General features: G+C 36.0%; 1 protein-coding gene across 2 annotated transcripts in view; it reads left to right on the top strand.

The window, feature by feature from the left end:
• Window positions 1-16050: 16050 nt before the first annotated feature.
• The window catches only part of ABCA5 (ATP binding cassette subfamily A member 5), a 61565-nt gene continuing 52111 nt past the window's right edge, over window positions 16051-25504 (top strand). Inside the window, exons 1-5 of one of the 2 annotated variants that reach the window (XM_081029057.1) lie at window positions 16051-16353; window positions 20877-20993; window positions 21954-22158; window positions 24209-24370; window positions 25280-25368. In XM_081029057.1, coding sequence (XP_080885183.1) covers window positions 20892-20993; window positions 21954-22158; window positions 24209-24370; window positions 25280-25368 — 558 coding nt within the window. In that variant the 5' untranslated portion in view covers window positions 16051-16353; window positions 20877-20891. Of the gene's footprint in view, window positions 16354-20876; window positions 20994-21953; window positions 22159-23414; window positions 23529-24208; window positions 24371-25279; window positions 25369-25504 lie in introns of those variants that run through there. The other variant, XM_081029058.1, reaches the window with a different exon arrangement.

Here is a 25504-nt window from a genome sequence, read left to right as displayed (position 1 = left end):
TTTTTGGAATAAACTATGATCTTTAAATAAAGCAAATAATCACAGAATAGGAGATCTGGATCAAATACTGCAGCTCAAACTTCATATTTTATAGACAGAAGAATCCGAGGTTAAAAATTTGCCCCAAATCATAAAGCTGGTTGTTGGCAGGCTCAGGGAAGAAGAGAGAAACTAGGACTTTCTCTAGAGTATTATTAAAATAAACAGAAACAACAAATAAACCTAGCATGTTAAAATTATCTTTAAGTATGTTATACTTAACGAATTACCCCTTCAAGATAAAAATGAACCGAAGCAAACATCAGTTAGGAAAATTCCCTAAGATCATAGATCAGGATAAGATCAGAGATTATGTTGGTATCAGAAAACTTATTTTCTCCCATTAGGGCAAATGTGACAAACCCACGTTGCTTAATTACACAAATGGCATGTTTATTTTTAAATTACAAATATGTTCTCTAACTGTAAGCCTTCACCAAGCTGATTATTTTTTGGTTCAATATATCTTCAAGGAGACATTCTCTGAAAAGACATACTCATCAACTTACATTCTCTTTTTAATTCAAAGTATTCCCTTGCCTTCAGTATATATTATGAAAGAGATTACATCAATTACAGACTTGAACACTGATTTAGTAAAGATGTGCCTGACATTTAATCCAACAGATAGCTAACCTGAGCACTATAATATTGAAATTAAAAAAAAAAATCAAATCAAGATCACACACAAACACACAAATCAGTTTGTTAGAGTTGTTTTTCCTTAGCTACTTAGGTTACTAAAATGCCAATACTAATCAACATAGTTCCATCTCACATACTTCAACAGTGGGAAAGTCCTAGAAACCCATTGAACTTCTTCTTTAGATTGGCATGACCAAAATAACAATAAGTAAATAGAGACTATAAATTACTGGTGAGGGAAATAAGCAAACACTCCCATCAAACTTAAGGAGATGGATCAGAAAAGAGCTTTCTTCAGCAGAGTAAGACCAGGTTCATTTTTAATTTCACTGAAGCCTGAAATTTAACTGTTTAGAAATTTTGATGAACTCCCACTTGGAAATAAGGCAAGATATAAAATGTTAGATACAAAACAAAAATGGTTGGTTGTGTGTTCCACTTAATAGCCTCATCTGAAAGAAAAATAGATTTACAGATTGTAATTTAAATAATCCAATATTAGGGAATAATCAGAAATAGAAGTTCTTATTTTCCTATCTGCAACATGTAAACGTGCGTGGAATAAGAATCTAATGCCCCTATTGGGTTTACAGGAAAAGACAGAAGTAAAAATAAAGTCCTAAGCTATTTACATAAGATTTTATTGTAAAATTATTTAATTACTCTTATTAACATAGTTGGTGGGTTATAATGCACATTTAGCTGTCCTGTCTTTGCTTTATGCTGCATTTCCATGTTTGTTTACTTGGAAAAAGATTTTTTATATTATCAACATAATACATGCTTATCATAGAAAATCTGAAAAAAAAATTAGGTATAATCCAGCTACCCAAGACATACTCACTGTTAATATTTTGTTATATATTCCTTAATGATTTTCTCTACGCATTAATACATCTATTTTACACAGTTCATATCATAGTACATAACTAACTTTTCATCCTATGTTTTCAAATATAGCACAGGTTTTCCCATCATTAGAAAAACTTCAAAAAAGCACTTTTATTGATTGTTTATTAATAATTTTCTGCCTTGTGTTGGACCAGAACACACTTAACTATTAATATTTTTGAACATTGTGTTTTCTTTACCAAATTATAGTTTATGACATAAAATACAATCTTAAAAAATGAATATTTTTAAGCCTTCATCTAGGGCTACTTCCCCTACATTACGACTCCCCACTCTGCACTGCCACCTCATACCATGATAGGTTCCTAGAAGTTGAATTACGGCGTCAACGGGGAATAGCATTGCTATGGACTGCATTGTACCCCTCTAAAATTCGCAAGTTGAAGCTCTAGTCCCAATTTGACTGTATCTGGAGATGGAGCCTTTGGGAAGTAATTAAGGTTAAATGAGGTCATAAGGTGGGGTCTAATTCCATAGGATTACAGCCTTATAAGTGAGAGAAATCTCTCTCTCTCCTGTCTCTCTCCCTCTCTCCTTCTCTCCCTCTGTCCCTCTCTCCCTCTCTCCCTCTCTCCTATCCCTCTCTCCCTCTCTCCCTCTCTCTCCACTACATGAACACACACAGAGATGGTGGCATTCTACAAACCAGGAAGAGAGCTCTCAGGAGAGCTCTCAGGAGCTCTCTGGAGAAACTGACTATGCTGGTGCTTCGATCTTGGATTTCCCAGCCTCCAGAACTAAGAGATAAATTCCTGTTCAGTCACCGAGTCTATAGTATTTTGTTATGGCAGCCTGAGCAGACTAATGCAGATATTTTAAAAGTTATTGATACATATTGATAAATTACTTTCCATAAAGGTGTTACCAATATATATTATTCGAACGATATACTCGTATAAGGAACTCTATATCCTCAACAGCACATTCAATTTTTTTAAAGATCTATCATCTGTCTATCTATCTATCTATCTATCTATCTATCTATCTATCTATCTATCTACCATGTTTCCCCAAAAATAAGACCTAGCTGGACCATCAGCTCTAATGCGTCTTTTGGAGCAAAAATTAATATAAGACCTGGTCTTATTTTACTATAATATAAGACCAGGTTTTATATAAGACCCGGTCTTATTTTACTATAATATAAGACCGGGTTTTATATAAGACTGGGTCTTATATTAATTTTTGCTCCAAAAGACGCATTAGAGCTGATGGTCCAGCTACGTCTTATTTTTGGGGAAACACAGCATCTGTCTGTCTGTCTGTCTGTCTGTCTCTCTCTCTCTCTCTCACCTATCTATGTATGTATCTTTCTATCTGTTATCTATCATCTATCTGTCTCTGTATCTATATATGTATCTATCTATCATCTAGTCTCTTAAAGTTTTGTGAAGCTCATTCTTTTAAAGTTTTATTTCTTCAAAATAGACTGCTTCCATGGCGTGGCTTCATGGATGTGCCACTATATTTTGAAATTCCCAGTGTAAATAATATTTCATAGAGATAAAAATGTCCACTCAGGAATCCCACAACAAAGTAAACAAACACATAAGGAAAAACTTCAAAATTTTCCATCATTTTATTGTCTCTATTTTTACATCTATGGAAAGGAAAAGCTAAGAAGCTATTTATTAATAGGGTCAACAATCAAAGACCTAGGATATACTAGGCTCTTTTCAATTTAAAGCCTTCAGCTATTTTGCAAAACCACAACAACAACAAAAAAAAAGGTGTCACTTTTGTTAGAAAATAGTTAATACAGAAAAATTGCTATAGAAACAGAAACTATATTCTCTCAGTAACTTTTTATCATGCTTTTAAATAAAGCCTTACTATCAGAACACTCTCTTTTCCCCACTACGCACCAGAAAGTGTTACGTGTTTCACGTACAATAATTTTTCTTCTTCATGTTGCAACAGAAATCAGTGACTTAAGAGATAGAATGGAATTAAGGACTCAATTCCATTTTCCCATCTATTTTTATACTGAGAACAGCATACTGTGCTCTGCGGAGAATGCAAATATTTTTAGCATAAGTTAACGTACTATTAAATAGTAACAGAAATTTGCCAATTATTGCCACTGACAGTTATCTCGAGGATACATTTACAGTGTTGTGACTTTCTCTGACTCACTTTTCCATTCTTACTCCATTCCGAACTCACCTGTTCCATTCAGTATTACTTTACAGCACATCAAGCACTGTTTTCCTAACTTTGCCCTGAGTTGGCACCAAGTGAGTGGAAATGAAAATATCTTTCACGTCAGTGTGTCTTGCCTCACAACATTCTCAAGCTGTTTTCCTCATTTTAGCATTTCAAGGGCAGTTCGGTCCTCTTAAAGCTGATTGGATTTTCCATGGAAGAGGTGCCTGCAGACTTGATAATGGAAGAAAAGAGAAAATTAAATTCACCTGTGCTGACCAAGTGGCAGAAGAGGACAATCCAATGTCAAAGAAAAGATATTTCAAAAGTTAATCTTAATAGACATTTGTTTTACAGAAAACCCAGACAGAAATGCTCTCAGCCCAGAAAGCATAGTCATTGAGTTTGCATCTTAAGGTTATTTTTATAGCATCCATGTTGGTTTTCATCTGCCATAAATAGAAAAAAGGAAGAAAAAAACAAACCAACAAACCACTGAGTTGAGGAATTGGAATGATAATTTCAGCAGAGTGATGAGTGGGTAGGGTATAGAATAAAAATGCCAGTTCTTCATATAGAAAAATGTTCTACTTCAGGAAAACAAAACAAAACAAAAAAACTCTTGTGGTTCTAAAGAAAGTAATTTCAGTGATGCTTGTCTTGTTTAATTCAGAAATGAATGTTTGGCAATTCTAATTTCTTAAATGTCTAATGCTCTTTAAAATGAACAGACAATATGTAATTAGATGTGTATAATTTACTTGGAATGAAATTAGTTTTAAATTTAATACTTCCTCTGTGCCCATTATAGTGTGGAAAATGCCAGTTTTTTAAATAGTCATATAGGAAAAGGATGTTTGCTTATATTAGAATCTAATACAGTTGAATGCATGCTGGAAAATAATATTCACATAGTTTTAGTAGAGACTTTTAGAAAGGACTTGTGTCTAACTCAAAGAACATTTTGATTCCTGTTGAAAATCAGGTGGTGTTTCTCCTCTTTCTGTTGACAGATATACCTCTGCTAGAAAGGTAGCTCAGGAGAGCTACGGCAATCCCACATCACTACAGGTCAGCTAGGAGCTAGAGAATTAAGTATATTGCTATTCCCCCAGAAAAAGAAACTTTCTCTAATAATATGCAAACATGCCATAAAATAGTAACGCACAGCTTAATCAAGACTGCCCAAAACGATGTGTCTTAGACAAATTAGAAGTTATCAAGCCCCAATCTAAAAGAAAAATAATAACCCCTTTGTGTGATTACTCTGTGCCAGGCTGTGTGCTACGTATGCCACTTGTATATCATTTCTCGTAACAACCCTATGAAATACTGTTGTTATTTCCATTTAACAGGTGAAGAAACAGACATGTTAATTTATTTCCCCAAGACAGCACAGCCAGTAGGTCTTGGAACTGTGATTTGAATCTGCATTTTGAAAGCCACTTTATTGCTCCCAATGCTACACAAAGTCCTCTAGGCAATAGGCAGTTTTCTTGGGATGGAGAGGTTGGAATATGTTACTGTGCCGACCATATTATTACAATGTTATGATATTCTATAAACAAACTGGATATACATTTGTAGCATTCCCTCTAAAGCAGCACAAGGTATAAACATGATTTTGAAACCAGTACATGCTCAGGATTTCATCGTGCTGGATTTTTTTAATGGGCAGGTGGTGTTAGTTTCCCTAATGTTGTTGTGAATGTAGGTCCAGTGCCTCTTGTTGCCTTTGAACTGCTTTACAATTCTGTAAATTGCAGAACAGTTAGGACCATGCACATGATTCTTGTCTCTAGAAATACCAATGAATTTCGTCCAGAGGAATACAAATGGTCATTGCATGTGGGTTTTGATCAGTTTTGCATCCATGAGTAAATTCACTTGCGCATTCTTGATTGTGTGTATGTGTGTGTGCGTTGCTTGAATTCTTTGAACCAGTTGTAACATCTTATTGATCCCTCCATTATTTAATGAGTTAAATAAAATCTTCCACATATATTCATTTTGTATTTGTATGGGACTCGAAATTTCACCATTAAAGTTTGTGTTCCTTTAACACTTCTGTTATTCCTTCCATTTGAGTATCTATTACAAGGGCCAAATCCAGCCCAAATTCCGTTGTGGATGGCCCAGTAGCTAAGAATGATATTTACACTTTAGTGATTTAAAAGAAAAAGAAAAATCATATTTTGTGGCATGTGAAAATTGAACAAAATTCACATATTGGTGTCCATAAATAAAGTCTGATTGGACCACCGCCATGCTCATTACATACTGTGGATGGCTGCTTTCCTGCTACAGCAGCAGAGTTAACTGATTACTATAGAATCCCCATTTAACCTTCTTGCCCTTTACCTCCTCCCTACGCATCGACATATTTTATCTTTCCTAAATCCTCCGTCACCAGACTCCCACTGCCTGAAAGCATCCTGCAGTCCTGTTAGTTCTTTGAGCACAGAGGAACACTTGAGAACCCCATCAGGATTGGAGATGTGGGTGGGGCTGCCAGCAACAGCTGCTGTCTGTTTTGTTCCCAGTTTTGTCTCTGCTTCACTGATCTCTGTTGGCCAAACCCTTTGCCTCCTTCGTAATCCTGCTCTGCAGTACTACCAAAAAAATCGCATTCAGTTATTAGTATTATATTTTAAACTACAGCAATTAAAATGTTGTAGAATTTGTTTTCTCTCATAATATAGAATACCCCCGATTTTGCCTATTGGCCTGCAAAGACTGCAATATGTATCTCTAACCCTTTACAGAAAAAGTTTGTCTATCTCTGTTCTATAAATGACAGGTAACTATTCCAGCCCTTGGGGATAGAGCAGGTGTGGGGACAAAGCCCCAAAAAACAGTTTCCAGGCTCTCGGCCTCACAATAGAAAGGTGCTGGCTCGGGTAGTAAATGGCCATCAACTGTGATCAGATGGCCAGCAGCTGTGGCTAGTTGGCCATCAGCTGTAACCCGTAAGCCATTGGTCACTAATATAACGGCTGTGGCTACGCTAGCAGAAGAAATGGGGGCTAGCAAGAAGGTGGTGGCTGGCAAGTGCGGACTGCTGCTAGGCAGATTATGTAGATCCTGCTTCCTGTGTCTCCAGCCCAGCCGCCAGCGAGAATATATTGGTTTGACTGCCCTACTTATGGCTCCGTGAGTGTGCCTTTTTGGCCTCACCGTATCCTGCGTTTTTATGTGGGGAGCGGGAGAAGAGACCCCACCTGACACCCCGCATGACAAATGGCGCAGCGAGCATTGTCCCCCGCGTGACAGCAGGTACCAACAAAAAAGTAGCTCGTGCCCCTGGGGGCTTATGTTCTTACAAGCAAGCAAAATAATAATTATTTATGTATGTGTAGGAGACCACCCTGCTGTTAGATAATACACATCACAGTATTTAGGGGTAAAGAGGTATAATGAATGCAACTTACTCTCAGATGGTTCAGAAAATAGAAACTGTGTGTGTGTGTGTGTGTGTGTGTGTGTGTGTGTGTGTGTGTGTGTGTATCTAAAAAGTTTGAGGGTAAATACTAATTTACTTACATTTCAAAAATGTTATTTCAATCTTATTTTTACCAATGAGATTTCTTTTGTCAGTCCAGGCACTTTGTAGGTATTCTTTTTATTTATTTCCATTTTTTTCTTCGCCTTCATTTTTTGCTTTGCTGTTAATGGTTTTTTTTCCCTTATCTTTGGTTTGCTTCAGTTTCACCTAGAAGCGTCCAGATATTGACTTTTTAAAAATTCATCCTGTTAAGGACTCGCATTAGTCCATGGATCATGTTATTCTTTGTTTCTGAGGAATTCTCTGCCGTGTTCTCTTTGAATAGTGCCTCCCCTTCATTATCTCTTGGAACGTCTATTAGATTTGTGTTGGATTTCTTTAAAAAAAAAACTTTTTTCTTTATTGGGGAACATTGGGGAACAGTGTGTTTTTCCAGGACCCATCAGCTCCAAAGGAAGTCCTTGTTTTCAATCTAGTTGTGGAGGGTGCAGCTCACTGGCCCATGTGGGAATCAAACCAGTGACCTTGGTGTTGTGAGCACTGCGCTCTAACCCACTGAGCCAACTGGCCACCCCTATGTTGGATTTCTTATTCTGTCCTACATATTTCTTAACTTTGCTTTTATATTCTCCATTTTAAAAAATCCCCTGGGTAATTTCCTCAGATTTATTTCCCAGTTTACTAATCATCTCTTCTGCTTTTTCTAGTCCATCTGTTTAACCCACCTGTTGAGGTTTTTTTTTTAAATAGAATATAAGCTCTGTGATACATAGTAGGGAATTTGTATGTCTTCACTATTTTATCTCTAACAACTAAAATAGTGTTAGAACTTTGTAGATGTTCAGTAAATATTTGTTAAAAGAATGAATCAATAAAGTCCTATTCTTTTTCAAATATTTCTATTTTTCATCTTGTTTTTTCATTTTATTTGTATTTTACATTTTTTTATATATTTAACCATTTTACTCATTTGTAGTCATTTCAGGTTGTTTTATTAACTGTAACTAAAGTTATTTGGGCACAAATTTTTTTCTATTTGATGTAACTGCTGACTCTCCCTTGTGGTGGATTGTTCCCTTGTGTAGTGTGCAAATTTTGAGAGCTCATCTTCAGTGAAGATTGTCTATCCTGTGCGATTATTTTGCACCCTCAGTTGTGCAAGTGTCCTAATCGAGGATTTTTATATTTGCTTTTCTACAGGCTTGGCAGTTTTCTGTTTCTAAGCTTGGGATTCTGTTTGTAGGTGATAATGTAAAATGGGAACTTTCAATTTTCATGGGAATCATTATCCTCCACTTCTACCCAATCTAGACTACTGGATAGAAGATAAGATTGGCAACTTTCTTAGCCTTTAAAAAGTGGAAACCTCTTTAGGATCCTAATTTATACAGGAATTTCAGTTTTAGCTCCTCATTAAGTGGCCCTATGGCCACATTTCTTGGTCTTGCATGGGGTTAAAATCTCTGTTCCTGGCCCTTCCTACTTTGACTTTGAATTTCTTCTTCATGTCTGGTATCTGAAGCTTGCTTTTTCAGTTTTGAACTCAGCTTTATATTTTAAAATAGATAATACTCTACTCATCATTTCTATAAATTTGGAAGAGATGGGAGTCTTATGCCATGACTGTCATTTCTAGGTAGAAAGATGATTTTGGTTCCACGGGGTTTGCTAATGAATTTCATCCAAATTATTCAAGAGATTATCACTAAGAACCATCGTCTCATTTTTTATTCTTAGAGATTGGGCAATATTCTTATGGATACTACCATTTACATACACTCAATAAATAATATTGTGCTAAATATTTTAGGAAATGTAAAGATAACTTGCACTCTGGGCACACTACTTTGCACAGGGATTAAGAAATCTTCATATATAATCATAAGAATGTCTTTAAAGTGCGATAGAGATGCGTATAGATCTAGAACAATGCATGCTACATGTATTATTAAACAAAATACCAAGCTTCTTAAAATAACGAAAAAGGAATCAAAAGAAGGGATTTTCTTGTGGTAGTAATAAAAAATTCATGGAAGAGGTGTTCACATGTGTCTTGAAGAATAAGTGTAATTTATAAAAGTAATAGTGGAGGGGGAAGTATTAGGAGAGAGGGTGGCTCTTCCAATTTGAGGGAAAAGCATAAGCTTAGATAAGGAGATGGGAGGGTTGAGGGCATAAATAGGGGACAACAAGTAGTCCAATTCAGTAGGTTAGAATATAGTAGTATTAGACCATAAAAATAAATGAAAATAAAGCTTGGGTAGGGATGGGGTGCTACAAGATGGGCAGGCATGTAAAAGTAACGTAATTTTAAATTTCTTGATGTCCTGTGTATCCACAAGGAAAGGAAGATATTGGCTTTATTTTTTTAAGTTAAATTTAAGAACCAGATCACTTAAAATTTAGTTTGGGCAGTTCCTTCTTCTCAATGTCTTGATCCTCTGATTGGTTCCTTTCACTAGTTTCCAGGAAGAAAAACGAAATCTGTATTTTTGTCTCTCAGGTAAACCAGTGTCACCTAGTGGTTAAAGAAGGTTATCACAGGAATGAAATCCTCCAGGAAACATTTATTTTTCACTTGCTACTTACATTATGATTAACTATTAAAAGTGGGCCATGTTCTAACTGGATAGGGAAATAGTCTAACACAACATTGCTTGACTATTGGATTAAGAGAATGCGGGATCAGAGAAGATGGATTATAGACAAAGGGTTTATTAAACATGAAACATTTTAAGATTTCACATCCGGGACTAAACATCAAATTGTATTTTGAGATGAACCTTAAAGCAGGATCTATTTGAGTTTTTAGAAGGAGTTGAGAAAAGGAAAGTCAGTGCGAATGAGGAAGAGGCTGAAATATTTAAGATAACAGTATTCTACCAGAATATTCTCTACTTCCTTTCACCTAACTCCTACTTAGCCTTCAGATCTTAATATAGATATGACTTCCTCTGGACAGTGTTCCTTGACCTTTCACGTCTGCATTAGATGAATCACTTATGTCCTCCTGCCAACTGCTATCCCCAAGATGCTACAGATCACACTCCATTGTAACTTTGGGTTTTTTTTTTTTGTTTCGTTTTTAATCTAGAGTCCTCATTATAGTTTAAACTTCTTAACAGCTGGTACCATGTCTGTTTTATTTACTATTTTATCCCGAATGCTTAGGATAGTACCTGACATATAACAGGTACCCCAAAAATATTATTGACAGAAGGAATGGACAGATTCATGAACAGAATAACTGTGATGGAAATGTGTAAGAAACAAATGCTACAAGTTGATATATCAGTAAGCTTAAATGAAAAAAATATATTTTCAGGAAAATTACAGGTAGAAAAAAATCTGGTTTTCGCCTTCATTGTATATCTATTCCCTACATGATGTCCATTTCTTTGTGATCTCTGGTGCTTTATAGTTTTCAGAGTACTTAACTTCTCTCTACTTCAGTGGAGGAAAAATAGTACACAGCTCACACTGCCATTGTAAAGATTAAATAAAAGGCTATGTGTAAAGCATACAGAATAATGTGTGGCACATATTATGTCCTTAATAGTTGGCTTTTGTTATTTCACACACCTCATCTCAAAAACTCCGTGAAGCAACCCAGTAGTCAAAGAAAGTAGGTATTTTTCAATTCTATTTCACAAATTAGAAAACCGGTGACCATACTAAAGGCTAACTGTGCATATGTGGTTATGGACTCACATTAGTTATTAAGTTTCTGAATCCACAGTATATAATAGTTCATTGTCCTTTCTAGAGCATTATGTTGCTTACCTCAAGCGAGAGAAGAAAATAAAGGACATATGGATGCTGAATAATAACGGCTACATTGCAGAGAATGAAACTAAGTTGTACGAGGTGTATTATTTTTCTATTGCTGCTCTAACAAATTACCACAATCTTAGTGACTTAAAACAATACAAACTTATTATCTTATGGTTTTATAGGTTAGAAGTCCAAGACACAGTTCTCTCTGGGATAAAATCAAGGTGTGGCAGGATTGCATTGGTTTCTGGAGATTCTAGGGGAGAATCTGCTTGCTTTTTCCAGCTTCTAGAAGCCACCTGCATTCCTTCCTCCATCTTCATAGCCACCAATGGTAGGCTGAGTCCTCACATGACTGACCTCCTTTTCTGCTTCCCTTTTCTACTTTTAAGGACCCTTGTGATTTCATTGGGTCCACCCAGGTAATCCAGGATAATCTCCCTATTTTTAAGGTCAGTTGATTAGCAAACTTACTCCTCTTTTTCCATGTAAGGTAATATATTCACAGGGATCAGGATATGGACATCTTTCTGTGGACCGGGGTCATTATTCTGCCTATTCTAGAGGAATAGTGAATTCTAAGAAGAATACTGGCAAGGGGATCCCCCAAATGAAAGGAAGGGGCAGGTGTTTGTGGGCACAGTGTTTTCAAATGGAAGTGTTAGAGGTATCACTACAAGCTACCAGATATATATTATTAACTCACATTGATCTTGGCAGACACTAAAACCTCTGGGTGTTTTCTACATGGCTAAACCAGAATCTATCCTATTTTGTACTTTTGCAGTTTATTTTTCAATTTGAATAAATGTAGGGATTTTCATATATTTCTGTTAAATTTTATCTTTACATTTTAGCTCAGAGTTCAAAGTTAATATAATTTTGTTTCCTGATTCTGTTAGTCATATTTTCTATGATATATAGGTTTTATTTCATCCTCTGATTTCACCAGAATGATCGCTGTCTTAACCTATAAAATTTATGAAAAGTGATGAACAGAAATTTGGCTACAATTATCCAACTAATTTTGAGCTTATCTAATTATAGCTATATCAACCCACAAATATCATGAAAGATTGGATTAAATGCTTTGCTGAAATTAATTTATATCATGACTACAATTCCCATTTTAACTCAAAGATTAAATGAAAAGGAAGTGTAAAGTATAATATGACTTATCTTAAATTAGTGGTTCTTATGGACCACCAAACTCTCTTCTAAATGTTCGTAAAATATATTTAATTAAATATATTGTGGAATTTTACTTTTCTAAAATTTTTAGTGTCTACCTTTTAAACATTTTTAAAAAGTGGGTAATCTATCATTTTTCATTTTTTACAGTTTCTCTGGACTTAATAGCAATGGGTCTTAGGTTACCTGTAAACAGCTGTGGGATGTAATTTGTGCCTGGACACATGAACTTATTTGAAACAGATAGGTATTTGCTTACTATCTCTTCACCTATCTTAAGTTTCAGTTCTTTCTATGTTGTTTCACCTTTACCACTTTAGTCTATTTTCCTTACTGAGGAGGGAAAGAGCATAAATAGAGCTAAGTCTCTTTTTTAGCATTATATCTTAAGTAAATTGATAATTTTGTGTTTATTAAAACCCATGCAAGCTTATTTTTTTCTGCCCTCTGACATATTCTCCACTGTGGTTAAACTAATCTCCCCCCTTTTCCTCTTGAAGCTACCTCCAGACCTCAATGATTTTTCTGTATTACTTTATAGTTTGCACCACATAGTTTCACAGTGGAAAGTGGAACAAATATTATCTTCCATTTGATGCTCTTTAATTTTTTTTTCCTCTCAAAATAATTGTTGATTTCTTTACCTTTTTGTTCAGCTGCAAAGTTTGGATTCTTGCTAAGCAAGAATACCAGGCACTCAATATATATTTGTTCGTTGGTTGAGTTTTTAAACATCAGATTTAGCAAGATATTCTTTACCTCCTTGACTAATTTTCTGTTTGTAGAAACAGAAAGAAAAAACATAATACTTGGAATTCTTTTCGATGTAATAAAGATAGCAATACTACATAGTAATACAAGCCAAACAAACTAAAACTACTTTCAGAAGTCATTCTCTTCTCCAACCCTCCATCAATTATTAATTAATCATTTCCCTAGGCAATTTAATAACAATCTTAGCCACATTTGAGATGGTAGTTTGGAATTCTATTGTTAAAGATGCAAGACTCTTTTTCTTCTTTCTCAGTCAATGCCGTGTTTCTTGTCTTGCCTTGTTCTAGAAAAAGACACCAATTTGAAATTCTTTGAAATTATACCCAATATTTTCTTTTTTGAAATTATACCTAATTTAAACCCTGGCTTTAGAAACCACATCACTCTGTTGGCACTTTTTTTTTAGCTTGTTGAAATGGCAAAAGTTTAAAAACAAATAATAATAATATTTAATAGTAATAGATTTTAAAAAATGGTATATGGAATTTTCAATGTATTGATAATCATGCAAAATAATGTACTGATATGACATCAGAAAAAAATTGCCCTAACAATTTAGAAATTTTGCTTTTAATTTTGGCTAAAATAACATTAGAAATCAATTAAATAAGGCTTTGGTCTCTAGCAAGTAAAAAAATCAACACAAATAGAATCCATTGTTTACCAGCAAGAGGTTATGGTGTAGGTTGGTGTTTAGGGTAGCAAGTCTAATTCTCTTTCTCTACATTAAACACAGTCAGAATTCTGGGTCACTGTTAATTTGGTTCAGCTAGGTAACTTGTTAAATCTCATCTATGACTTCTATGGTTTATGTATTCCCATGTGATTTATATGGCTAAGAATCTATTAATGAGATAGGGGATTTGGGTTGCCACCATGACAACCAAGCAGTACAGCTTGTTTGCTATTTCCTAGATACAGATGCTCGGAAGGTAATATCTTCCCTGCCAATGCTTGTTTAATACTGGGACCTGGTAACCATGGAAATTTAGATTGAGATTATGTGGCTAAATTGTCTACAAAGTACATGCAATCTGATAAGCATTCCGCTCAAAGACACAGTAAAATATGTCATGGCCAATACATTATTCTATGCAGTCTTTTTATTAAAAGGTTTTTTTTAAGTATTCTCTCTGTTATGTTATTCCCAAACCACATTATCATTATAATTTTGTCACCCATTCTATAAGAATTTAGTATCTTCCCTTTCTTTTTCTATGTAGATTTTGTTGAGTGAGTGGACATTTTGTGGGGATTATAATGACAACAGTATTTGTGTAGTCTTGTACAATTATTTTCTCATCAGAACTGTCAACAACATTGACTGCCCACTATGGTGCATATGATCTGGAAACTTAAATTGGTATAAGAAAAAGATCTTAATCCCATACTACATACAATTTAATTGAAGAGACAGTACATAAGTCAAATGGTATGAACAAGAAGGTAGCATGTGTGCACTTGAGAGGAAAGTGAGATAATTTTGTCTGGGGGATGAGTTTTACAGAATAATTGGGTTTTGGTCATGTTACCTTGAAGCAAGAATGGAAGCATAAGCAGAGAGAGTGAATGGCAGAGAACATCACAAGGATAAGAAACTCAAGACACAAATGCCTTGAATGGTGGTAGAAATGATGAGTAAACTTCTTAAGTTAAAGCAGATGAAGGCTACCAGTCAGAAGTATAATTGGAGAGTTAGGCTGAGTGTGTATTTCAGGAACACATTTTTACCAGGTTTATCTTTGTCCTCCATGTATTTACTGTTCCACAAATTCTATGCCATTAAGAATGCATTCTTCTGAATTTGTAACTAAAGTGTTTTAGATATTTCAAAAGATAAAAAATGTATCATGAATAGTTTTCACCTGCCTTCTTTAGTTTTGCAGTGGACTTTCTAGGACAGTCTATTTCCCTTCCTCCAACACCCACTGCCAGATTTTTAATCACCGTGGATTCTGCTAAACCTCTTGAATTTCCTACTTAATCCATATTTGGTAGTATAAATAAAACTTGATTCCTTGATTTTTTTTTTTTTGTAGAACTTAGTATTGTGACTGTTGGGCATATTTGTCTTAAATTTAAGCAAAAGTACACGATGTACATAGAATTGACAAAATTAAAAAATAAGTAGTTAAATCCCCCAAAGTAAAGAACTGTACAAAGAAATGTGACCATTCAGGAATCTGTAAAGGAAAAATCTATAATGCTAGTGTTGTGAGCTTTTCTTTTCTTTTCTTTACAGTAAGTTTTGACCCCCATTTAGGTCACTTACGGTAAAATTCAAATACCAGTTTATATTTTTAGCAAAAATAAGTGTGGTATAGAATCTCTAAGTAAGTCAGACAGAAAAACCAGAGAACCATATTATTTCACTGATATGTGGCATATGAACCCAAAACAAGAAAAGAACAAGACAGACAAATGAGAAACAAAAACTCATAGACACAGACAATAGTTTAGTGGTTATCAGAGGGTAAGGGGGGTCAGGGGAGTGGTAGATGAGGGTAAAGGGGGTCAAATGTATGGTGATGGAAGGAGAACTGACTCTGGGTGGTGAACACACAATGGGATTTATAGACGATGTATTACAGAATTGTACACCTGAAATCTATGTAACTTTACTAACAATTGTCACCCCAATAAACTTTAACAACAACAAAAAAAAAAGCTCTCACAGATGCCATCTGTCTCAGACCCTTTGGAAAATTCAGGATCTACCACTTTTCCAGATGTTCTGAGAACACTTCCGAAACTAAGAGCATCCTCAACATCTAGACGTCCTGGGTCGGCGTCTCATGGGGGACCCAGGCAGCAGTGACGAAAACGAGGCCATCGGGGCGGCGTAAAGGAGAAGGGAGTGCGGAGTGAATCGCCATGCACTTGTGGGAGAGGACCGTTCACACGCCGGGAAACAGAAAAGAACGGATTCTTCAAACTGGAGGTGAGGCCGCGGGCAGCGCAGCTCGGGTCCCGCTGGCCCCGCCCCCTGGAAAGCTCCGCCCCCTGGAAAGCTCCGCCCCGAGGGGCTCCCCCCGACCGGCGAGCGGCCCTCCCAGCCAGCGCCTGCCTGCGTGGGGGCCGAGTGGCGAGTGGCGAGAGCGCGCGCGTTCGCGGCGCCGTCTTGTGGGAGCCCCGCCCTCAGGTGCGTCGAACGTCGAACGGGAGGCGGCGCCCGGCTTCCGGCGCGAGCGCTCGTCTTCCCGAGGGGTTTCGGTCCTGCGGCGCTGGGGTGCACGGGGCCGGGTGCCGGGGACGCGCGCGCCAGTCCGCGCCGCCACTCACTCGTCGGAGCGTCGCCCTCGGCCGGATCCCTGCAGCGTGAACGCGTCCCGGCCTGACGGCGCTGCGGCTCGGGCCCTGGCCCTGAGGTGAGGAGGGCGCCGGGGGCAGCGGCGCTGGAGGTTCACGCGGGGAAACCTCTCCCGGGGGGTGAAGGGGCCGCGCCGGGGCGGCCAGCGGCGGCCGCAGAGGGAGTGGCGCGAGGGGCGTAGGGGTTGGGCGCCTCCGGAAGGAGGCCGAGCAGGTGAGCTCCGGAGCCGCGGGGGCTTCCTCGGAGCGCGGGGGATGCTGCCTGCCCCCCCCACGGTGGTGGTGTGGCGATGCCGTGGGGACCCGCCCGGGGCCCGGGGCGCGCCGGGGGGCGACCGCGAGGCTGCGTTGGGGTGGACGTGGTCGTTTCATCATCGCGGCATCGTTATGATGCGGGGAAAGGTTGGGGAGGTCAGTGCCACTCGGAACGCCTGGATCCTATTCGCTCTCGTTATTCCTGGGGGGAGGGGGGGGGTCATGCGTGTGGAAGGGCCTCGGGGGGAGGTGAGAATGCGCACATCTCGTGACCCGGTTTGGGGGCCAAACACCCTGGTTGCTAAGACAGAAAACGTCCCCACGGGAAAACATTTCAGCAGGTAGGAAAGCCAGGTGGGCTGGAGAGGAGTTGATGTCGCGTTGCGGTGAGGGTCGCTCGGGAGCTCAGTGCATCTTAAACCACGGAGAGAATCACGTTTACTTTCTCTCGGGGACGTTCTGGAGGAAGGGAAGGGGCGCATCGGAGGGTATGTTGGACACCCAGCTGTGAGCCAGGCTCGGTATTATCTCTTTTAATCATAACAACCACCCTGGGAGGTTGGACGTGTTATTCTAGTTGGGCAGATACGGCACAGAGGGGGCGAAGAGGTTCAGACGCTTATTCGGATCGCAGCTAGCAAATAGGTAGAGCTGAGATTCCAACCCCGCGATGCCAGACTCCAAATTCTGGTGCTTCATGTTTTGTGACTGCCCAGAGAGCGATGCTACATGTTCTTAGGGAAGACTCCATGCAAGAGAACGTTATTAGAGCACTTACTGCTCTTAAGGTATTGGGGGTAAAATGAAAGGAGCAAGGCATTCATCCTTGCGTATGTGCCGTTTAAATGTATTTTCCTTCAAAGGGGGCTTAGTACAGGGGAATCTTACATTCAGGGTAAAAGCAAATTTATTAGTACAGTCCATGTTTATTTGAATGTCTTTTATATTCCAGATACTAAACTGTGTGGCAAGAGAGTCCCAAGATGAGTACGATTTATAATCTTTGCCTTTTGAGCTTAATTGAGAGGATGATCCCCGGAAATAATTTTGTAATGTACTGCTAAATGGGAATCTTTACTAGGGTATGAGTTAATTGTATTAAAAATAGTTTTAAGGGCAAGCTTTTAGGATCCTGTTATATATAAGAAAAGATATTGGATAAATTACCAGATGGGTACCATTGCATTGTTATTTTCCCAGTTAGCAAGAAATGCTGTCGTGAAATTTAGGTTAAATCATATCTTAGGTTAAATCACAGTATTTTGTTTTATTGTTACACTATCTTCAGTAAATTTTAAAATACTGGAGTAGAGAGCATATATAATTTACCCCATTAAGTTAAAAGGCTTGATTTTTATAGTGCGGTTATTTTATTAGTTGAGAAGCCAGTGATGTACTTAGCTGGGCAGGATTTCTTTCAAGTCATTAGCCAAATATGGTTTTAATCTCTTCTTCTAAGAAATAAATCTTAAAAATGAAAAGTGTAGTTAATGTTCCATTTAAGCTTTTATTGCTCAGCTTTCTAATGAAAACAGAGTCTTCAATTTAGGCCAAAATAGCACATCGTTGAAGTGTATAACTTACCTTAAGGAACGGCTATAGGTAGGTGGATAGAAAGGATAATGGGACATTTTGGAAATTGCTGACAGCTTCAGTTTTCTCAGCGAAGTAGGAACCAGGTCATAATTCAAGGGTGATGTTACGGGTGGAAGCTTTGGAGGTTTGGGCTTGGGGGAGTGAATGAACTAGTGAAATAGTATAATTGCCAAGCAGTTAAACAATCACGCTGAGGTATGAAAAGTCCAAAAGAGGGCATATAGGGTGCGATATATGGATGCACAAAATAAAGATGTCTAATTTTGCATGCAAAGTATTTCACAACCCATTTTCATTGCCTGTCTTTACAGTGTCATCGGGAACATACACCTGCACCCTTTGCCCCAGTTCACTTTGGATATGCCTCTGCCATATCTCAGGAGTATCCCTGTTCTTTACACAAGTTAAGGCTATTTGGGCGGCTAGCTTTTCCACTCCTTTTTTTCTCTGCCTGAAATTTCCATCCCACTCTTTGCCAAACTCTTTCCCCCAATTGCTCCTATCACATTATGTTAAGTTTGATCCATCTGCAGAGTCAGTGACAGTGTCTGACTTACTATTTTTTTCATTACATTTGGTGCATAAATCCCTCAGTAAATGTTAAATGTTGCACTTTTCCTCTTCTTCCTTTAATCCATAACTGGAGTCAGCAGACTTTTTCTATAAATATTTTAGGTTTTGCGGACCATATGGTCTCTGTTTCAGTTTCTTAACTCTGCTGTTGCAGCACAAAAGCAGTCACAGACAATACGGAAACAAAAGAGCATGGCTGTGTTCCCATAACACTTTATTTATAGACACAAAATCTGAATTTCATATAATTTTTACATGTCACAAAATACCATCCTTTGATTTTTTAATTTTATACCAACTATTAAAAAATGAAAAACACTGTTAACTCAGGGGCTGTACAAAACAGGCTGGATTTAGTCCCCACCTCCTCCATTGTAGTTTGCAGACCTTTGATCTATAAGGAGTCTTAGAGGGCTTTGATAAAGGAAATTGCACTAAGGTGATAATTGGTTATAATACCAATGGTGATAAAGAAACAAAGATAAATAAGGCAGTCTTTTTGTCAGGGATCTCATGGTCAAGTTCAAGATTAAGATATGTAAACAAATAATGATGACACAGTGTGTCAACTACAGTTACAGTTTATTGGATAGAGATGTGGAACAAAGGAGTAATAATCAGCTTAGCTCGGAGGACCAGAAGAACCTCTAACAGCCATCTGTGGGAGATAGGGAACATTCTCAGCTGAAAGCTTTCCAAAAATTAAGCTTGCTGAAGTGACAGACCATATCTCTTACAAGGAAGCTATGAACATCAGGATGACTCAATTTATTTTTATTTTTTTATTTTTATTTATTTTATTAGTTTCAGGTGTACAACACAACTTAATAGTTAGACATTTACACCCCTCACAAAGTGATAACCCCCCCCCCAGTCTACTACCCGTCTGACATTGTGTAGCTGTTACAATACCATTGACTGTATTCCCAATGCTGTACTTTACATTCCGTGACCATATATCTATATATCTATATAGTTATATTTAATTATATATGTAAGTATACATATACATTTAATTATAGTTGACATTCAGTGCTATTCTACTTCAGCCTCAGGTGTATAGCATTGTGGTTAGGCATCGAAACAGTTCAGTACCCATCTGGTACCCTACATAATCTTTACAGCTGATTATATTCCCCATACTGTATTTCATATCCTGGTGACTATATTGTGACTACTAATTTGTACCTTCTAATCCCTTCACCTTCTCCCGCATACCCATCCCCTCCCATCTAGCAACCATCAGTTTTTTTCTCTATATCTCTGAGTCTATTTCTGTTTTGTTTGCTCATTTATTTTGTTCTTTAGATTCCATATATAAGTGAGATAATACGGTATTTGTCTTTCTCAGTCTGACTTACTTCACTTATTCTTCACATATTCTCTAGATCTGTCCATGTTGTTACAAATGGTAGGATGACTCAATTTATTTTATAGGATATATAGTCTGAATTCACTTCCCTCAGAAATAAAACTGATAACATTCCAAATGATTTTTCTCTAACAATTATTTCTAAAGGTCATATACATTTTTATTGCTTTGAGAAAGGTGAAATAAGTTTCATAGCATATTAATGTAGCAATCACAATTTCTTAATAAATTAATAAATGAATTTTTGATACTGAATTTTGGATTATGTAAATTATAGTCTATTTTAAGTGGGCTTTCAATTTTCTTGCAATTTATTAGATTTAGTAAGATTTGTTTTTATCTAAGAAAGTTAAATATTTGATTAATTCTTTAATATTAAGTGTTTAAAACTTATCTAATTATTATTCAAAGCTGTACAATTAAACACATTCCCCAGGTATGCTGTGGAGCAATGAAAGTAACTTAAAAAATTAAAAGAAAAAAACTTATATCCTTACTTTTGTGTCTTTATCATTGTTTTTTAGCAGAGAAAAAGTAGCAAGCTCACAGTTGGGTGGTAATTATAATTCTGGTTATCTCTTATTTCACATGCTACTGTTGGCTTTCCAGGTCTTTAAATTGCTTTTCTATGCATTTTGTCCAGGTAGGAGATAATAGCTTGGAGTATGCTTAACTGAGTCTAATCTGAGACTGAAACATCTGTCTGTCTGTTTTTGCCATTAAACATGGCATGTGCTTGACTGTGTGGTTCCAGTTTGTTTGTTTGTTTTCTCTCCACTTGAATAGACGGATCCAGAAAACATGGCTACTGCAATTAGGGAGGTGGGAGTTTGGAGACAGACCAGAACACTCTTACTGAAGAATTACCTAATTAAATGCAGGACCAAAAAAAGTAGTGTTCAGGTAAGTTAAATGCCTTTCTTATGCCTTGTTGCTGTTTATTCTGCATTCTATCTTTATGAGATTTTTAATTTTGCTGGATAAATTTTTATTATAATTTTATATTTTTAGGTTCCTTTAATTTGCTTGTGAAGTAAAAACTTGTGTTAGCCACAGAAAAGCACTTCAATTACCTATTTTCTAAAGGTTAAAAATTGTAATGATTCCTAAATTTAGTTAATTTCTAATATCAGTGCTTAATTTTGAACTTTTAGGCATGCATTTCCTAAGTTTTGTGAAATGAAAAATAAATTCCGTAGACTACTTTGTGGAACGTTATTCCACAGTTTATTCCCCGTGACCTCCCAACTTTTGGATTCTGGATTGGATTGCCTAGGATTACCAAAATTATGTCATGTATTTGTCCCCATAAGCATACATTACTTTAAAAGGTAAAAGAAAGTAAGAATTCTGGCTAAACAGTTAATGGTTTTAGAGGATGAAAATATATTGTTTATCTTCTGAAACCAACAGAATAATTAAACAGCAAGATGAAATAGTAGATAGTTCATCCTCATTAACGTGGACTATTATGTTTCACTGTATAGTTTTAGTAGTAGATATTTAGGTATAATTAAAGCATGAGTTTTAATTTAGAATTGAATAAAGACATTTTTATGATGATCCCTATTAGGGGTGTTTGGTATGTTCCTTTAAATAAAGTTACATATGAGTAAATTTATTATATTTTACGTTAGTAAGCTAAGATGTTTAAATACTTTTTATATCGTAATTTATTATGTGACTTGAATTTTAAAATATTTCAGTAAAACTGTATGTAAAGGAAAATTGTCTAATATGCTTGTTGAGTTAGGTGAGATGCTCAACACAGTATTTATTAGTATTATATTATTTAGATAGAAATCTTGATGAATTTTGCTGCTGTTGTTACACTTTGTAATCATTTTGTTTTCTTTATTATAGGAAATTCTTTTTCCACTATTTTTTTTATTTTGGTTAATATTAATTAGCATGTTGCATCCAAATAAGAGATATGAAGAAGTGTCTAATATGGAACTTAATCCTATGGACAAATCTATCCTCTCTAACCTAATTCTTGGATATACTCCAGTGACTAATATTACAAGAAGCATCATGCAAAAGGTTTCTACTGATCACCTTCCTGATGGTATTGTGAGCTTATATATGTATTCTATTTGTGACAGAAAGCCTCTTCAGTTTTTTTGTGCTTGCTTTATTGAGTAAATAACTTAGAGATATGTGCCTTCACCAAAGTATACTTTTATAAAAGTATTAAAATCATTTAATTCTGCTGCCTTATATTTCTTGTTAAAACCTTAGTTATATTCTTGGTAATAGGAAAGCATATTTTGTGTTTCAATATTTTATACTTAACTTTTAAGCCATTTATAAAACAAATATGTTTGTATAGGAGAAAAGAATTGAAGGAATATTTCATTTTGATTCTGACTCATCTAATGAGAAGCTAGAACTAGATGATAAAGATTATAAAGCAGTAATCTTTTAAGATTGTCATGCCTGTTTATGGAGACATGGTGTAAACTGAAGAAAACCTTAGTTTTGGAGACTATGACTATGATTTGAGTACCTTAGTCTGTTTTTCTCAGCTTGTACTTCTCACAGAAAAGCGGACTAGAAAGCAGTGTAAGCAGTGAACTACTAATGAGTTAACGTGACTGCGAAAGACCCTGCAGCAAGAACTGGAGAAAGGGACAGCATTGTTCATACTATGATGATTGATTTAATGACATGCTGAATTGTGAAAATAAGAGATTAACATGTCTTACATTGGATAATTGTAATTGACTTCTAGTATGTATCATCCATTACTAGATAATGCATCATTGAATAGAAGATGTTTATATAATCAGGAACCAAATAACTTTCCCACTGGTTTCTTTCTGGCTTAGTGCTATTTAATGTTTTTCTTAAACACATACCTTATTGGTATATAACATGTTTGTTGGTTTATCACCTTAAGTAAAGTAGCTTAATTTAGCATGTGAGCTCCAAAACTTGATCAGAATTGTTGAGAACAAAATTCGGTGGTAATTCTGAATAGGAGATAAGAATATACACCAAAGAAATCCAAGTTAGTGTACTTTAGATGCCAAAATAGTAGAAATATATGTAGATTTTTTTTTTTTTTAAGTTCTATCTCTTTAACAACAGAACTGTTGGACAGTGGGATATGCATGCACATATGGTATCATGGCTGGGAGGTTGTTGAATTAACATCCTTTTTATTCATATCAATCGTGGAGTCCCATGTCCACCTTAAAGGTCTAGAAAATCATGATAATTAACGTTTAAATAAGACTTTATAATATACAAAGCATTTTCATATTTGTAACTACATTTGATCCTAACTAGTGTATCAGGTATATAGAGTAGATGAGAATACTAATTTGGAGAATTAATTGTTTAATTGTGCTTACACAGCTAATAAATAATAAAATTAAGTACTGATCCTATGTTCTTTCCATTTCACCACATGCTCTGAAGCTTCTGTATCAGGTACGTATAGTAGGTGAGAATACTAATTTGGAGAATTGTTTAACTGTGCTCACATAAAGTACTGATCCTATGTTCTTTCCATTTCTCCACATGCTCTGAAGCTTCTGGAGTGAAAGCTAGTTGCTTGTAAATCAGAAAATATTTAAAAATTAGGATTATCTGATGGAAAGGGACCTAAATAATGATTACAGTGTTTTCTCCATAGACCTAAGAAAGAAACAAGCAATATTGGGTTTAAGTGGAAATTTTTATTCAAAGAGGGTTGTATTATAGTTAATAAAATACATAATTGTGTCTGAGAAGGGTGATGAAATTTTCTTCATAAGAAGAAATATTTGAAAATAAAATACCATTTATCAAGGAGTTACTTGTATAGTTTTACTTTGAGATAGATAACTGCATATATTTCATATAAAGTGTATATTCTGCTTTATCATTTTAGTAACATGCATTACACTGACGTAATTTATGTAATCAGATAACAGTTAAAAAATAGTGTCTATAAAATTGTACTATTCATTATTTTTTAGTATTTTTAGAAGGCCCTATTCGTTTTCTAAGACGCTAGAACGTAAAACAAAAGTGCTTATAAACTACTATATTCCTCAAATATGGCAAATTTGATCTATTGTAGTAAAGTATTTTAATTTGTGAGTTAAGTATGTTGCTATATTTTTTAGTCATAATTACTGAAGAATACACAGATGAAAACCAGTTGCTAGCAGCCAGTCTTTCCAAGTTCAGCAACTTTGTGGGTGTGGTTTTCAAAGACTTCATGTCCTACGAACTCCGTTTTTTTCCTGATATGATTCCAGTGTCTTCTGTTTATATGGATTCCAGAGGTAAATAGCTCTACAAAAAGAAATATCATTGAAAATCAGTTAAATCCATGTCTTTGCTGCTCTTAGTTATGCAAAATTTAGTTGGGTCCAACATTGGCATTTTCAACTATGCTTATTTGTTCAGATAAGAAAACTGTCCAGTGTAGCATGAAAATATATATGCATATCCAAATATCTAACTATTTACATCTACATATATAATATATAATTTATATAACATGCATTTTTATTTTAATACATTTGTATATATTATGTCAATTACAGTAATAACAAAAATGTATCTTGAATTGTATGACTTTCTAAATCTGTATTTTTTCCTCCATGTAATTGTTTTCACATATGGTATATTACATATCTTTAAAACCTCAAATTTTCCATTAGCGAACTTTATCAGTTTTATGTTTGAAACATGGAAAACAGCCTTCAGTGCTTAAACCTATGAAGAGATACTATCAAACACAAACATTTGTTGAGCAATGTTAAGTCACTATGCTAAGTGCTGAATTTGTGACTTGATTCCAAAATTACAGAAATTTTTTTTCTTATTAAGCTGGACTTGTCCTTGCACCTGGAAGTGCTTTGAAGTTTTAAGTCATTGTAGAATAATTTACCTTGAAACAGAGAAGTGACTTATTTTAGATAACTATGCTTACAGTTAATTTCTTTTCGTTTGTATTCATTTACCATTCAGTATCCTAACATGTGTAACTTGCTTAATTTCAAAAATTAGAAATAAACATTCAGGAATGTGACAAATGTTGTTTGTATTCAAAGGGCAATTGCTTATTTTCTTTGGTCCTGTAGAGATTGATTAATCCTATTACTGGGTAACCCTTCATATGTTATCTTTAGAGGAATGCAGTAGCAAGTCACGCAAAATGTTATGTCTCACATTTTTTTCCCCCGTAGCTGGCTGTTCAAAATCATGTGAGGCTGCTCAGTACTGGTCCTCCGGGTTCACGGTTTTACAAGCATCCATAGATGCTGCCATTATACAGGTAAATGTGATAAAGGAAGAAAATTAAAGCCAAACTGTATTTTAACAATTATATCCTAAGTCTTTACAATAGGATTTGGTTTGCTGTCAAATGTACAAAATACATAACTCACTATAACTTCATTAAGAAAGATAAG

Source organism: Rhinolophus hipposideros (genome assembly GCF_964194185.1).
Source record: "Rhinolophus hipposideros genome assembly, chromosome: 20".
Classification (NCBI taxonomy): Eukaryota; Metazoa; Chordata; class Mammalia; order Chiroptera; family Rhinolophidae; genus Rhinolophus; species Rhinolophus hipposideros.
This window is presented reverse-complemented; position numbering and strand designations above follow the sequence as displayed.